Below are 16,298 nucleotides of genomic sequence, written 5' to 3'. Positions count from 1 at the left end.
ATTAAAATATTATATATGCAAACTTCAAGAATAAAAAATACAAGTGGTATCTCTATGCGATGAAAAAAATTCTGCGAGAGAGTTTGAGCTTAACGAGATATTATAAAAATCGCTTGTTAATGAATCGCGTGGAAGTCTCTCAATACAATAAATCATTCTCTGCAGGTATTGTTTTTGGCAGGTGGTTCGTTAAAATCCCATTTCTCTCGACGACACTTACAGCGGTATGTCCGCAATTTCGGTACGCGATAGGTAGAGACAATGCGGTAACCGAGACGATTTAACGAATGGGACACAAAACCGCGAAGCGCGCGCCGTCGCCCGGAGGGATGCGCTCGTTCGAATTGGTGGTAGTAGGTATCTGTCACGCAGTTGCAGTCACAACCTTCGTCATCACGACGCCATTTTAGGCTCAAACGTTGGAAAATCCGTCGGTAGATACGGTACAAGCGGCTCTGTTAATCTCTCTTCGACTGAAAGTGGGTCGGAAAACAATGGAATCCGTCGCTTCCATCACTTGCTACCTCTGTGCAACGAAGGGGTTTGTCTTTCCAACCCTCTTCCCTTCGCTTCTTTCCACCTCCTCGGCTTTTCCTCGCGAATCCTCCATTCAGCCACTTGACGATTCTATCTCGCGAACCTTGCTCGAGTAGCGATGTAGAATGCGAATAGATACGCGCTGGTTTAAGCCACGCGAATTATCCACGAGGTGCTGCCGCGACTAACGAGGTTCTCTCGTCGATTATCGTGCTTTTCACGTTTGCTGAAGCGATAATTATTGTGTTGAGCGACACCAAGATATATTTGTATAAATTATGTTTGAGAAGGAATAATATCGTTACGGAAATAAGTCAATGATATTTCTTATTTTCAGATGAATAATCTATCTGAAAGAATAAATTTTAGAAAAGCTTTTGTTTTAAGTCATTAATTTTTTTCTGATTTGATGTTAATACCTTATTTATATTTTAGTTTTCCAATTTAAGCAGGAACAATTTATTGACAGTACGCGATAATACTTATTAAAATATATTTTTAGGATTTTTTTTTTAATTTGAAGAGCAATGCTGTATTGATAAATTTTTAACGAAGACTAATAAGAATACCACTCGAAATTGTTCTCATTTTTTACATCCTAGGATGAAAGTTTTATTAATATTTAATAAGCAAGCGTGCTTCATAAGTATGAACAATATTTGTATTTCAAATTAAAAATCTCAATAATTCTCTTTGTCTTTTAGTTAAAAAAGCGCTTTAAATATTATACTTTATTAATTCTTAGACGAACCAGGAAAAATAACTCGGAGAAAAACATACACGTGAATGTTTCCCCAGGAATGTTTTCCTTTTTTTTCTTTCGCATTAATCTTGTAAAACTCGGTGTTAAAATAAGAGACGGATTAAATCTTTCGTGAAATTTTCAACCGCACACAAGTATAAATTAATTAGTTATATTAAATAAAATTATCTGATGCGAGTTACATGTACGCACTCACATTTGATGCATGGACCTCGTTAGTCCAGATTTAATTATGCCGGTCACGTATCTAATTATACAATCGTGAAATAAATTACGCGTCACGTCGTATTCGTTTCGAATTCAATTTTTATGCGTTACCACGCGCGCGAGTTTTTTCTAGCCACGTGAAAAAGTTATTAGCAATTTTATAGGCGCTTTTTACGATTGATTAAACTAACGGCATCCACCCACAAATGCGCAGTTGCGAAGTGCAACTGAAGCGTTATTAAATCCACTTGACCGTTTCGCAGGTCGAACTAGGAGAATTGCATTCGTTATCTGGCGCGACCCAGAGATCGTACTTCGAATTCGCGATTCCACTGCACTCTCGTTTCCACCACAGATTGGAAAGCAGTTACGTGGTTTCCCGCGCGAGATTAATATCGTTATCGACTGCGGAATATTGGTGACGTAGCAATCTGCAAACCTTTATGCTTACGAAAATTCGCTAAGGATTTGTAATTTATGCAAGAAACTTGGAAAAGTAGTTCTCATTTTACAAAGTGGTTTTGATCATTTTTAAAATGGATAAAATACATTTTATAAAGCAAAAAAATTATTTAATGCTCTCTATGATAACTCAAATTAGCACAATTTGTATTAAACACGTAGAGCGTTTATACCGATAGACAATAGCTACATGCGGACATTTCCTTTTTTTAATATTTCAAATAATTTTGTGTCGTGCGTCTTTGCGTTTTTAGAAAACGTAACGTGTTTTAAATGTTAAATATTTTTCAGATCTTTCCAATAAAAACTAATCTGTATACTCATAGTGACATACTCGTATGTATATACGAGTATGTCACTATATTTGTATCACAAATAAATGATCAAGCTGTGCTCTCAAGCGTCACGGAAATGTTCGGTAGACACGGAGTGCGATATTAAAAAGTGCATCGTGTCCAAATCCGCCGTGTAAATCTCAAAAAGCCATGAGAGGTATGTCACACACTCGCTACGAAGTAATAAAAAGTTCTCGAGCCAGTGCTCTAGAGTTTCGACGAAAGCCAGCTAGGATACATCAAGATGGATGAGAGAAAGAGGAAAAAAAGCTCTCAGTAAATTTCTACATTATACTAGCTACCGAGCACACACCGCGTTATATTCCATAACGAAGGCATTTGTTTAAAATAATATTTTTACGATGAAATAACAAATTATTTATTTTAAATTACAATTTTTATTCTAATACTTGTGCTGTTAAATAAATTAAATTGTTTAATTACTTTGAGATACAACGTGGCGATTCTTTTTGCTCGGTAGAAAGCTGCTTGCTATAAGTGCAAGTTACAGCAAAATATAAAAATACCCTCAATACACTCGGTTGTGTTTATCGAACTTACCCTTCGTGAGAGAGTGGCGATTGTGTGCAGAACTGGACCTTTGGTTAGTTTCCTCAGGAGCGGCTCCAGCTGCAAAATAAATTGTTCTATATAAAACAATCCTCTCTCCATGTCAGTAGCGGAATTACTTAGTTATATACGAGCGTATTACGATGAGATAAAAATTTAATTAAAAGCAGTTCAGCGTCCGCCGATATATGCGGTTTCCGAACACTTCGAGCACCTTGTGCTGGTATTAATATTCTAGTAGCCGCATCAATATCTCGCAGTGAAACAACTGGTGTCATCCCGCGAAAGACGGAGAGTAGGAGATTTAATTAAAATTACTATTTTGGGTTATGTCATCTAAATTCTGAATTTAATTTAGGATTATTGATTGAAGCGCACTTCAGACGTTTTATAATTTATGTCTGAATTCAGACTGCACATTTCTGTTTATAATTTCATGTATAATATTGAAATACACGTGTGTGTGTATGTGTGTGTGCGCGCGCATTATAGATCATCTAAATTCTAAAGTTCAATTTGCTATATATAACTGACTGAATTAAATTACAAGTCACAACTTTGTAATTAGTAATGTTTCAAAGTTATATATGTACCGCGTAATAAAATGAAGCAGATCAAATATATTTCCATGTATATCATTAAACGAGAGAAAGTTATACATGTCGTAGTTAATCGCAAAAGAATCGAGATATCGATAGTGAGAGAAGCAGGATATCTACACGTGCCATGAAGAAATTGCATTATATCAACGAGAGTTCGTATTGAACCGTGTAACGCATGTAGGTAAGGGCTAAGGCACAAGGACGAGGGGTTGCGTATCTGATGCACGTGTATAGAGTAGATGCGGGTAGTTGAACTTCGACATTTCGCAGAGAGGGTCTTCTCCTTCCATTACGCGGAGACATTCACGGAGACTCAATTGGGTGGAACTCGGGTGTGTTAGTGAAAAGGTTCGATATGTAGGTTCATGTCCCCCGAATGAAGCGTATATCTTCAGTGTAATTCACTTCGAAATTCGATAGATCTCGTTTTTATTTGCGATGAACTTACTGCTATCTAATCTTACGAAAGTGATTACAATCAAGAGGTAAGTTTAATGAAAATGACAGAAGAAATATATTTTGTACAGAAATTATTCTTATAGGTAAATTTCACTGTAATGAGTTTATTTTAAAAACCGTAAACGACATTACATTTTGTAAAAGAACATACATAAAAATGTAATAGACATTAATACAAGTGTAATTTTAATTAAATACAGATCTGAAAATATATCTGTTGGACTTATTAAAATAATTATGTAGGACACTCGAGCATTATGAACAATGTTGCAAAAAGTTTTAACTTTTAACCTTTTATCAATCAACTTGAGTGCCGTATATTATTATTTTAATAGTCCAACAAAATTATTTTTAGATCTGTATCTAACTAAATTTTTCAACAACAAAAATTTCAGTCAAATCATTCTTTCTGTATGAAATGTAAAAATAATGCACATTCGGACATTTATATTTATACCTAATTGATTTTAAAAAATTACACATACAGCTACTTCGTCTGAAAATGTCAGAATTACTGTAATTAAAATTTTAAGCCTCTTAAAAGCATGCTGATAAAGAATTTTTCAAAGTTAACGTAGCAAGAGAGGCGAATTACTATTTTTAGCTTAATGCAACGATAATTTATCGGCAATTTAAAAATAAAAGAGCTAAATTATCTCCTGCATAAGAAACGACGGAAGAGAGTACTTAGACTCTAATTCTAACCGCAAGATAAGATTTTAAGTGAGAGCACAGAGAGAGCAGGAAGAAAATAATCCGAGTCGACGGTGAGAATCTCGCTTCCTACAGCGGATACATTATAGTTTAGAGTATCGGGCGGTGGATAATGACGCGGAACGACAGATGAGGACGCTAACGATGATAACGCGAGACGTTTATAGCGAAAGAGAAAGCATTTTATCGCGCGTCGTTGGCGTTCACCATCGATAGCCGGTCTTACGAGGACAGCTCTCATATAATTCTCGCTAAATTCGCGCTATTAAGACGTCGCTACCTGTGGGTAATAAGGACGAAGAGGACGAGACGCGACGATGAACGTCGAGATAAAATCTCCGATGCAGCGCGCATCGCGAAAGGAAACACGAGGTACGGGGCGAAAAGCTGAAGCGGGATCTTAAAGATACCGGAGATGTACTTTGGGAGGCGTTGCGCGGGCGATTTGTCAGGATTGCATGGAATCTCCCTGAAAGGAAAATCTCCGGCTCGCTTAACAATGTCCTCGCTGGCGTGTTCTTTGTTTCGCGTAAGGTATATTAAGTTTTACATTGACTCTTCGAAGATACAGTCATTTACTCATTACATCATTACTGTTAATTAGACCAGAGAATAAATGCGAAAGCATTTTTTCGTTAAATTAGATTTAATCTTGATTTCAATGTATTTAAATATATATTAATCGGGAGAAAATATAAAGGGTTCATGAAAAGATGGCGTAATAATTTACAACATTCATTTTGAAGATTTTATCTAAAGATGTCAGAAACTATTTTTTAATTTTAATTTTTAATTTTAATTTATTAGCTCATTCTACTAAATTTCAAAAAAATTTTACATAGCGCGGTAAATAAAAAGAGCAGTGTTGTAATATTTTGAATGTCTTGGTCGGGTTTCTAAACATTTTTACGTTTTTAATACAGTTTTCCCGATGGATTAAAACCTACGTTGGTGCAATCGAAATCGCGTTTACCTGTGGCACCAAGAATGGAGTCTCGCGCAAATCTAGACTACACTCGAAACTGCGTGGAGAATGTAAAGCAGGATAAAAGGAAACGGCTGCGCGGGAATAAACATGAGCACGCGAATTTTTGCCTCTCTATGACGAGCGGGCTACATTTGAACGTGAACTGCGAACGCTACATAATATCGCGATTTATTGGCTGTCGACGGAGGAATCGCGAATAAACTGTGTCGCTATACCTGGTCGTGCAACAAACGGTGCTACGTGAAAGCATTCGCTGACGGAAAACTGTATTTTAGCCAACAGAGATTTAAGGATTTTGTTTGACTCTAAAAAACATGACAGAATATAAAAAAACTTTAATTTTAGACATCTTTTCCAAAAAATTTATGAATATTGTTTAATATTAAAATAGATTTCAATTACTTTTAAATATTGATAAAAAGATTGATGCAAAAATATATTTCTTTTCTATAAAAGATTGCACGCTTACGTGTGATAAATTAATTTTCTTCTTGAGGTACTCGAAGAGATATTTTATCTTTTAAAAATTTGAAGTTCTCAAATGTGTGTGGCAAACGGTTAGTAATTATGTATATCGCATTCGCTACATCGCTCGGAACTCGGCGTCATTTCAATTTTTAAGTGAAGTCTTTTGTATTCCCACACGAACTGAGTTTCGTCTGGAGATACTTTTCTGGATGTGTAACAATTCTTATCGTATCTCAGCAGAGTTACATCCTTTCTACATCGCTACTTAGGGGAAAAAGTGCAGCCTGCGGTCATAAATTGTCGGACATTCTCATGCAAAGTAATCTGGAAAAAAAAGGAACGTAATACAGAGAAAATTCAGAAGATGCAGATTTTATTTAACGATGTCTTAAATCCTTTTTGCATTGTTGAAATAAATTTGATTAACTTTAAACGTCCTTTTCTACACAGCTAGTTACAGCTTGAATTTAAACGTAGAGAAAAAAATCTGCACGCAGGTATGCATGAAACGCGCGCAAAGATTCTTCTTTCCAACCCAGAAGCGTTACGTGAACAGTGATCAGGAAACTCGGTTTCTTGCATTACGTAAGAAGTTCCAGAGCGCGCAGGCAGAATCGATTTGCGTAAATCTTTGGCGAGAACCGGCAAGAGCAAAATTGTTAATAAATAAACGAGAGCAAGAATGTTGACTTCTGGCACAAATCAATTCTTCGCCTTCTTTTTCGAGACCGAGCGATACTGGTAGCCGGATTCATTTGCAGGTTATTAGCAGGAACCGGTGATTACTTCGTCGCGTTGCATACACACGAATGCACTTCAAGGTCTCGTGAGCAAATATCAGCAGCCGTTTAACTAGTTGGCAAATACACACTAACGCATTTAGCATGACGGTCGCTCGTGATTCGGCGTTGCGTCGTGTGTATACAGACAGTAGGTCGATAAACAACGCGGAAATGTAAATCTGTTATCAAAAAGCCTTCAGACCGATTTTAATATTCAGCGATCTACGAAATAATATTTGGTGCATTCTATAATCCATGAAAAATTTGCAGAGAATTAAATTACCTCTTCTATATGAACGTTGAATAATCCTTGAACGTAGATTCGAAATATTCGGGTTTCATCGTAAAGTAGAACACATATTTAATATAATATCGCACTTTTCTCGATGCTATAAACAATACGATCAATCAATTTGCTTGACAAGACTTGTTTCAAATTTTATATGATCTGATATCTTGGCAAAATTAAATATAAACAGCCATAGGTGGAGTCATTCAGTCTTACTTTTCTTTCCGAGTATCGAACAGCGTCACATTAATGTGATCCGAGGTATCGTGTATCTGAACAACATAATGAATTTATACTGGTCGGTTTATCGGACGCTGAAGAGAATTAATTGCTGTCAGGCGCCGACGAAGAAATAGCAGGTGCCTGGTTTTCAGAGCGCTCCCACGTGCACCACGGTGACACTGCGTTCTATCGTACTTTGAAAAGGCGCTTAAATTGCCGGCCGCGCAATCCCTGAGAGAGCCACGCGTATCTTGATCAGACAATGGAGAAGATCACCGCCTTTCGAGTTGCAATTAAATCATCGATCGGCCGAGTCGTTAATTGCAATGTCCTGATACTACCATACTTTTCACGAAGGCGAAGGTGTAAGATAAAAACACGTATCTCATTCATATCTCACTAAACTTCCAGGATCGAACTAATTGAAGTAATAAAAAAGAAGGATCTGATAATGAGGAATTAAATGAGAAGTTCATTGGAAAGACGTAAAGAAAATAAAGCTTTGTGAAAGGTATCTAATAGTCTAATCTTACTCTACATATCTACTTTTAGATAATAAACTTTGTAATGTTTAATCTGAACGAGTCAATAGCATTAACAATTGTATTACGTCCTTATACATTAAAAATAAAGTTATTAACTTATTAAAATACGTTAAAACAAAATTTGACAAAACCGAACGTTCATGCCAATCACCAGTATTCCCAGTATTTCGCAAGAAATTTTGATTAAAAACGATCTTATCACAGGACTGCTATTTTTTTTCATAAAAGTAAGTGCACTATTTCTAAATAGAAAAGAAGGTTGCGTTGTATTTGCGAGAAGCCAATGAGGAAGCCCGACGTCGCTCGTTCTTCTCTCTCATTAAGGCAACACAGTGAGCCTTAAAAGAACGAAAGCTGCCACGATGAAGAAAAGGGAGAACAAGTGATGGACAGGAAGGGCGACGGCCATCACGAGATATATTAATTTAACGGCTGGATGACCCAGAAGAAAAATGAAGCAACCTAGGTTCATGGGTAGAAAATAAACACTCAAAAAACCAGGACCTCAATTGTTCGCAGTCATCCTCTTTGGCAATGTTAGGACAATAATAAGACTCATCTTGTCTTAAATAATTCGCGAAAAGCATATTAAATTTTCTCAAAATGTCAAGCAAATTTTGATATTGTCACGAAATCGCAAAATCAAACGAAGACGAGGGAGAGAGAAATAAGTGGTTTGCCTATAAAATCAGGATACATATGTTTTCAGAATAAAGTTAAGATATAATTTTTATAGGATAGGAATTTAGAATTGAACGATACTACTTCGAATACGTTTCCATTGCAGCAAGTTGTTTCTCTTCCAAAAAGTGCATGTTTCAACGACGCTTTGTGCAATAATCCGCGTTTTACGACGGTGTAAAGGCGGATTCTTCAGAGTTATACGATCGTCCCCGTTTAATCAGATCGTTGCTCGCTATAAAGTCGGGAGTACGACGAAGAGAAAGATCTGTTGTTTGGCGCGGATGCCGCGAATATTTCATCTGTAATATATATGCTATGCTGTTTCGCGCCGTGATAAATGCAATCATAAAAGTACGGGGTTATTTCTAAGAAAAACAGGGAAAGGAACTTGTACGTCATCTTTCTTGTATACTGTTGAGAAAAAATTTATCTTTCAATCTGTCTTGGACCGAAATTTTGCGCTACACTTCTTTTGAGTGAAAACTCGCATTTAAATTACTAAATTTCTTCCGCGCATTAAAATTTCATAAGAATTGTTCGGGATAAATGTTAAAATATTCGCGTTTTCACTATTGTGTATAATTAGATACTGAACTCGTATTACCGTCTTTCTTTTAACAACTATCGTTTAACTCGTAACGACTTAAAAGTTTTGAATGCAGCGCCGACTCTAAAAAGACAGCATATCGGGCGAACTGACATTTATCCATGTTAAAAATGTCAGAGACAAATGTCTGCAGTGATAAATGATCCATATGGTCAGACGCGTCGAATTACACCGAGGTTATAGTTTCCAGTGCCAACGGCCACGCAACATTTATATCGTTTCTTTGTTCATTGTTCGTGTTCATTTTTTTCTCGCATGATTTCCACTTGACTCGTATCTCCACGTAGCGACTTCGTCGATTTATTATCAGTTTTACAATGTTGGACGTTAGTTCGGACCATTCGCTATTAATCTCGTAATTGTCCAATATTTAAAAAAACCGTAAAATAGGCAATATAAAATATTACAGTATTGTTTGTTATCTCTTCTACTAAATTGCTATACACAATAAAGATTCATTTTATGAGAAAGAGAAGTATATAAATATTGAAAGTACAAAATATGAGGCCGAGAAATAAGAAAATATGCCAACCTTGCCAATATTTTTTTATATTTAATCACAGTGAATTACTCTCTGTGACATTTTGCGTCGTGACTTCAAACATTGCAATAAAATATTTACATGTGAATGTATCATCAGAATATGTATATACAATTATTTACCGGAATCCGAAACATTCGGGAATTTCGACGTAATTTACGGAGCGAATAAAGAAAGGTTACTTTTTTTAAATAAAATACGCTCCACCGGGAATCAGCTGAGAGCACAGGCAGATGAAAAATGGAAGGAGATGTGCGTGTTGCGTGCGCATCGGAATATCGGGAGCCTAGATGTCATCCTGTCCTGAATAAAATGTCAGCAAGATGCTAGGTTTTAATTATTTTAATCCACGCCCAGTCGAATGAAGGCGTGATACAACTAACAGTTAAAAATGTCTTGTATAAAAATGCCATTATATAACAAATCATACTATTTTGGAAATATATATATTTTTAATTTAATTTAATTTAATTTGTGTATGTGTGCAAAACTTTGTTAAAAAATTTCTATTAGTTTATGATACTCATTGAAGTGACAAACGCATATCGTGACTAGGTTTGCATTCCGGAAATAAGATTTGCTCGACAGGCGGAAAGGCCAAGACAATTAGCTATTATTAAACAGACAATGGTATATTCTGTAATAATAAGGATATTCTATCAAAGCTTCCGAGGTACAAAGACGCCGCCTCGATTATTTGCATGACAGATTAATTGTCCTGATGTTCGTAAAGCAATCACAATCTAATTCAACGTGCGTCAAATGTGCCACTTGCATCGAGTCGCTTTAATTTTCTGACCGTTCGTTAACGTCAGCGTCCACGTTTCGTATGTAAAGAGACGCAGCTGATTCAATTCGAAACTCTCGCCCGGGCATTTGATACGGATTCATTTGCATCCGCGGAACCGTCTCACGAGCTCACTTGTGCTCGCCCCTACGTGGCTGTGCGTCAACTGAATGGTCGCTAAATTACTGCCTGAAGAGCAAATAGCGTGCATATACGCGCGCACGTACGTGTATGGAAGAAATCCAACGAATGATTAAAATTCAACAGGCACTTTATAGAGATTTGAAATCACAAAAGATAGATATTATCTCTCGAAATATGTAATCGATAAATATCTGACAAACGGTAGACGTTCGGTATCAGGCAAGAGCGAAATCTCGTGCAGGCGCCTACTCGTGATATCGTACCGAGAACGATTTTTCGCATGCATAAAACGGCATCGCGCGACATATAAAACTAAAAAGAAGAGGGGGAGGAAAACCGTGAAAAAATATGTGCGTATCGGAGCGGCAAAACAAAGCTTATTCGAGCCGACAATTCAGAGCCTCGGCTCTTGTTTTTATTCCCCCATTTCTCGCTACTGCTTGACGATGCAGGAAATCGGCCGTCGTGTACACATTCGTTGTGTTTGAAAATATAAAAAACCCCGCGTAACGGCCGCGAGAATGTCAAAACGCGGAAACGATTACCGGTTTGTGTTCATTGACACAAAAATTGCCGGGAGCAACTTCACGCAGGAAATTTAATTAAGGAGATTGAATTAAGATTGTTACGCCGAGTGTCACTTCCTGAACTTTACAGAGCGTACATCTGACCCACATAAGTGCATACCTTGGCGTATAATTTTTTAAAAGACGCGTTCGCGCGCGCGCGTGTGTGTGTGTGTGTAATTAGATTTCCGTGAAAATGTTATTGCGATCTCAAGAGGGATGTCTAAATGTAATTAGTTTGTATGTCAGACAGCAAGGAATCTTAACTTTATTCTTTTCCACCGTATTATTTTTCTGCTTTTGATTGAAACTTGATTTGTCGTTACTTTAGTACGTAGTATAGAGAATACTGTAGCAAAGAGTTTGCTCAAGTATACTTTACGCTTTCTGCTCCTGAACGTCGGAATGAATAAATATCGATCTCCTACGCTACGCAGCCATGTGTGTTCCTTGACTATCTCACCGAATCCAATTCCGGAGTGGCATTTAGAGGGATATATAGTACATATTCTCACCGGGAAGGGAAACCATTTTCTGTCACCGTGCGTCACGTGCATAATAATATCGCCGGGAACATTTCTTTAAATGAGCCGAAAGTTTCGGCGAGGGGTATAGGTAAGAAAAATAAAGTTCCGGAAAGAGAGCACCTTCCGCGCACCTGGCAACCGCATATTCTGGAGGATATATAAGCGACAAGGTAAACCCTCGTATGCATGAAAAGTGTGCAGTCAGTATGCTAACAGCCATATCTTTAGCCAGTGACTGAAAGCTCTCTGGGGACATAGTAGACGAATTTTGGAGATTAAGCTCTTAGAGAAGTAAATAAATCAAAAGCAGAGCGACGATGCGATCTACGCGAACAAGGTTGATGAAAAATAATGAACGTATAAATATTAAATTAACAAAGTTCTTTTTTTTTTTAAGAAAAAAAATTATTCTCTATTTTCATATTACTTTTAATGTTATAAGCAACTTTTCGGGTAGGCTATTTACAATGAATGTTGAATCTTCTTCGGACCAGATGTCTGATTAGTCTCGAACCACGTTTATGCATTTTGGCAAGGCGGTTTGGCCGAAGGAGATAAAAGCCGTGATGTCTCTATCGTTGAATGAATCTTGAAGAGAGAAAAGAATGTTCAATGATGTCCGATCGGTCGTACACTACCCACAAAAATGGCTTGCATCCTCTTCCGCGAAGGCTTTTTCAAAGGAAAGGTCTTATTTTATCTTCTTTTGTGGTGAATTTCAATTGGCAAAATCGTTGCCGCAGGGTACTTCTTTCTTCCGACGGTATTGCGCAGGCAAGATAGACCAGAAACAAGGACGGGGAAGTAAATTAGGTCACTCCATTAAAGGAGTGATAAAAATCTGACGGATCTGGACTTCTTCGTCAGTCAATGCATTAGCGGCTGTATCTCTCGCGTATTACCATAAAAAAATAACGCTGATATTGGATAACACAGTTATCCAATTTATTAATAAAGCTACTCCCGATAAATTGACAGCACATGGCGAATTATAAAATATAAAAGAGAGCGATAAAAATATAAATTATTACGTAGGAAAGTAAAATACTCTTAACCAAGTTAAAATTATGTTATTTGAAAAACATTTTGCGTTTAAGAAAAGTAACAAAAATATATTGAGTAATTCACGTAAAAGAATAATTCATTCTGAACTATTATTTTATTGAAATTCACGTCCGTCATAAAAAGGCGCTACTGGCAAAAGGGCCGTTCGTCGTAAAAAGACATGGAAATTCTATTTTCGCCGTTCCTCAGAACGCATCGCCGCCAACGTCGGAACTCCGGGTCGACTTTTTCGCGCCAGACCTCAATCCATCGCAATCGGGCTCGTTTATCACGGCTAGCGAAAGATCTATTAGCTGCCGGCGAACAATCGGAAAATTTGTCGGGTCATTAGCATTCGCGATCGGGTCTCGAAAACGACAACGATCCGTTGCGCCGAGCACTACCAGTCGTCATTCCATCCGCCATACCGTCTGCTGTCCGCACCATCTGATTAATGGCCGAAGTCGATCGTCAATTCATTCCGCTTATTTTCCTCCGGGAAAATCGCCCACGCCCTCGAGTTATTGATATTCAATGAGAAAACTATTCAATCCTCAAATCCGCCATACCAATGTGACGTGCACGTTCATTTCGATATTATGAATATCACTGATTGTTATACTGTAATCCGTAATAAAACCGTGCATTATATATAACGCTTTGTGGCATTACGGATGACATTTCTTGTGAGTAGAAGATTATCAAATGTCATTGAAACAGAAACGATGTCACTTTTCTTTACTTTGTCAGCTTGACATTTTACAGTTCCGTTCTGCTTAGCCTTTTTCATCTTTCAATTACGAGAATCGCGCTTTAAATAAATGAATCGTTTGATACGTGAGACAATAAATTACTACTTTCACTGTAATTATTACTATTTGTGGGCCAACAGCGCTCGACATGGCTCCGCTTGGAAAATAGGATGTTTCTGGGTCGCATAAGGTTCTGAGAATAAAGGGCGACACCGACTACATTTATCCCGCCTTTCACAGAATAATTGCAGTCGTAGCACTAGATAAGACCAGGATGCATTCTCAGTTTTACCGAGAGACCAATAAAAAAGGGCGGAATTAAAGTGAGCCAGGATCTGTAAATGTCATTGATTTATAGTGCTGTTATGCAGCGCTCTCAAGTTACCAATATCCAGTCGAAAAATTTGGCAACGTAACCGACAACTTATCTATCTGGGATTCCATTAAAAACGTGTCGTAAAACGCAAAGATATCTTGGTCAATTCGAAAACTTTAGAAGTAATTAAATTGCGGCCTAATTATTTCGTAAAAGGTTGAAATTTAAAGAAATGTGATTAAAAATTACTTTTTAATACCTATTTTTATCGGCACTAATCATCTTCTATACAAAATAATTGTACATGATCAAAATATTTTACACAAATATATTCTGATCGTGTACAATTATTTTGTGTAGAATATGGTCAGTGCCTTTTTATCTTATAACCTATTACTTTTCAAAGAATGATATATTTTTATTTCCAATATATATTCGTGACATATATTGGATCTTAATTGCTATTCCCTGAATTAGACAAAATTCCATGCAGATGGTGATTCCTTACGCGAGGATGGAGAAAGCCTCTTTAGTTGGATAGCCCGACCGAATAAACGCGAATTTACAGCTTGTATATAAGCGTTCCAAATTGGACGATTTATCGGCGTTGGGACCAGGGGCAAGCAAGAAACTCGTTAACGAGGAATAGCTTTTAACGACGACGGACTCGGGGCCGTTGCAACAAGGCGCGGGTTCTGAAGCATACCGACGATTTAAAATGGCTGTCGTAATATAGCACACTTTTGTTTAGCACGTCACGCGAGAATCGTAAACAATACTTCATAATTAATTACTCGCAAGTCAGTTTATACTCGCTAAGAGGAGTTCAGCGATCGCGCGTAAGCTCGCGAAGACGCTCGCAGAGGGAAATAATTAATCGCCCATTAACGCCGTCGAGCGTAATTATTGCTGCCGAGCATCGTGCGAAACGGAACTGCATCCAGCTGTGAGATAACCGATCGCCGTTTCCGCTTGTACAACGAGACCTGTGCGGGTACCGATGATTTATAGCGAACGGAGACATCACATTGCGCGCCTCCGTTAAATCTACTACTAACAAGGGGCAAATCTTTCCTCTTCGGGGTAGTTTTTCTACCGGGATGCTTAATAAACGCCAAGAAGCAGTATTATCCTTTTTTAACGAACTGATCAAATAAAATTAAACTTTTTTTTCGATAATTTAATGCTATTTTTTTCTTTATTAGTATAAACTGACTTGCGAGTAATTATGGTTAAATTTATATTCACTGTACAATACACATCATCTACATAAAAACTACGTAAATAAATTTAAAAACAACGATACTTTATAGTAATATATTATATTTTATAGATAGAGGAAGCGTGTCACTTCCGGGAGGACGACTTCCGACATTTCGCAAACTTAGCTCACGTTCGAGTATCACGCGATCCGTGATGGCGAAGGAGAAACATAGGCGAGATAAATGTCCGAAAGAGCACGAGACAGCTCAAAAGTGAAACGCAAGTGAATAGGCAACTTCTCGGATAGAAGCTTTGATGTCTACCCTCGGGGTGTTGCCGAATGCATCCCCGCGTGTCGCTGAATCGACGGGTTCCCGTTGACGTTCTAACTCATACCCGACAAGGTAATTCGGGCGACGTATATACGTATGTCGTGCAACGCGAACGACGCGAACCGTCACCGCCTATTTCGTCGGTTGAGAGAATCTTCGATACTTCCCGGATTTAATTAAAACAAGGGTGGGATGGGCTCTGCCATCCCGCGGAGGTCCTAAGCTCGAGAGACGCACGACGTCGACAGCTTACGAAAACTTAGCTGTAAGCGAGACTTGTAAACTTGTCTTGAAATTTCGAGGCCAGTTCGCGCTGAAATCTTGACGCCGTCGTTTAATGTACTGCGACATTCCTGTTAATTGAAATCTTTGTATCTCGCACTGTTCCTGAGAGAGTACTGCACTTAATCGGTGGAAATTAGATTATCGAAGAACAGAGGAGACAGTTTGTCGAGGATCTCAATCGAAAAGAAGGAAACAAAGGACGAGTCTTCTGTGAAACAAACGTTTTCTGTGATTCGCGTGTACACTGAATAATGCATAGTATACACATAGCTACGTACTTCTTTTTATGATACGACTGAGCTGAGTAAATTCTCTCGCAGATGAAATATTCGATTTCTTTCTTCGCTGCCGAAAAAGTTACATAAATGTGTGTTTTCAAAACAACCGAAATAAATAACTTGGCAAATATGCGAATCGAGGCAAGCTGAAAGTTCAAGTTTCGCCGGAAACGCAAAGTTCCATCATCTACATGCGCTCTGGATATCCGAATACTATCGGCCGACTAACGAAGGAAGCTATTAGCGAAGTATATCTTCCCGGCAACCTATATCGGTGAAGATCGATGGG

General features: G+C 37.8%; 1 protein-coding gene across 33 annotated transcripts in view; it reads right to left on the bottom strand.

The window, feature by feature from the left end:
• LOC105838800 (ensconsin) overlaps positions 1-16,298 on the bottom strand; it is a 112,553-nt gene that overhangs the window by 20,865 nt on the left and 75,390 nt on the right. For all 33 annotated transcript variants that reach the window (XM_036291232.1, XM_036291235.1, XM_036291236.1 and 30 more), the window contains one exon: positions 2,866-2,934. In XM_036291232.1, coding sequence (XP_036147125.1) covers positions 2,866-2,934 — 69 coding nt within the window. The remainder of the gene's footprint in view (positions 1-2,865; positions 2,935-16,298) is intronic.

The sequence above is a fragment of the Monomorium pharaonis genome, chromosome 8 (assembly GCF_013373865.1).
Source record: "Monomorium pharaonis isolate MP-MQ-018 chromosome 8, ASM1337386v2, whole genome shotgun sequence".
NCBI classification, from domain to species: Eukaryota; Metazoa; Arthropoda; class Insecta; order Hymenoptera; family Formicidae; genus Monomorium; species Monomorium pharaonis.
The sequence above is the reverse complement of the archived record's forward strand: the minus strand, read 5'-3'. Positions and strand labels throughout refer to the sequence as shown.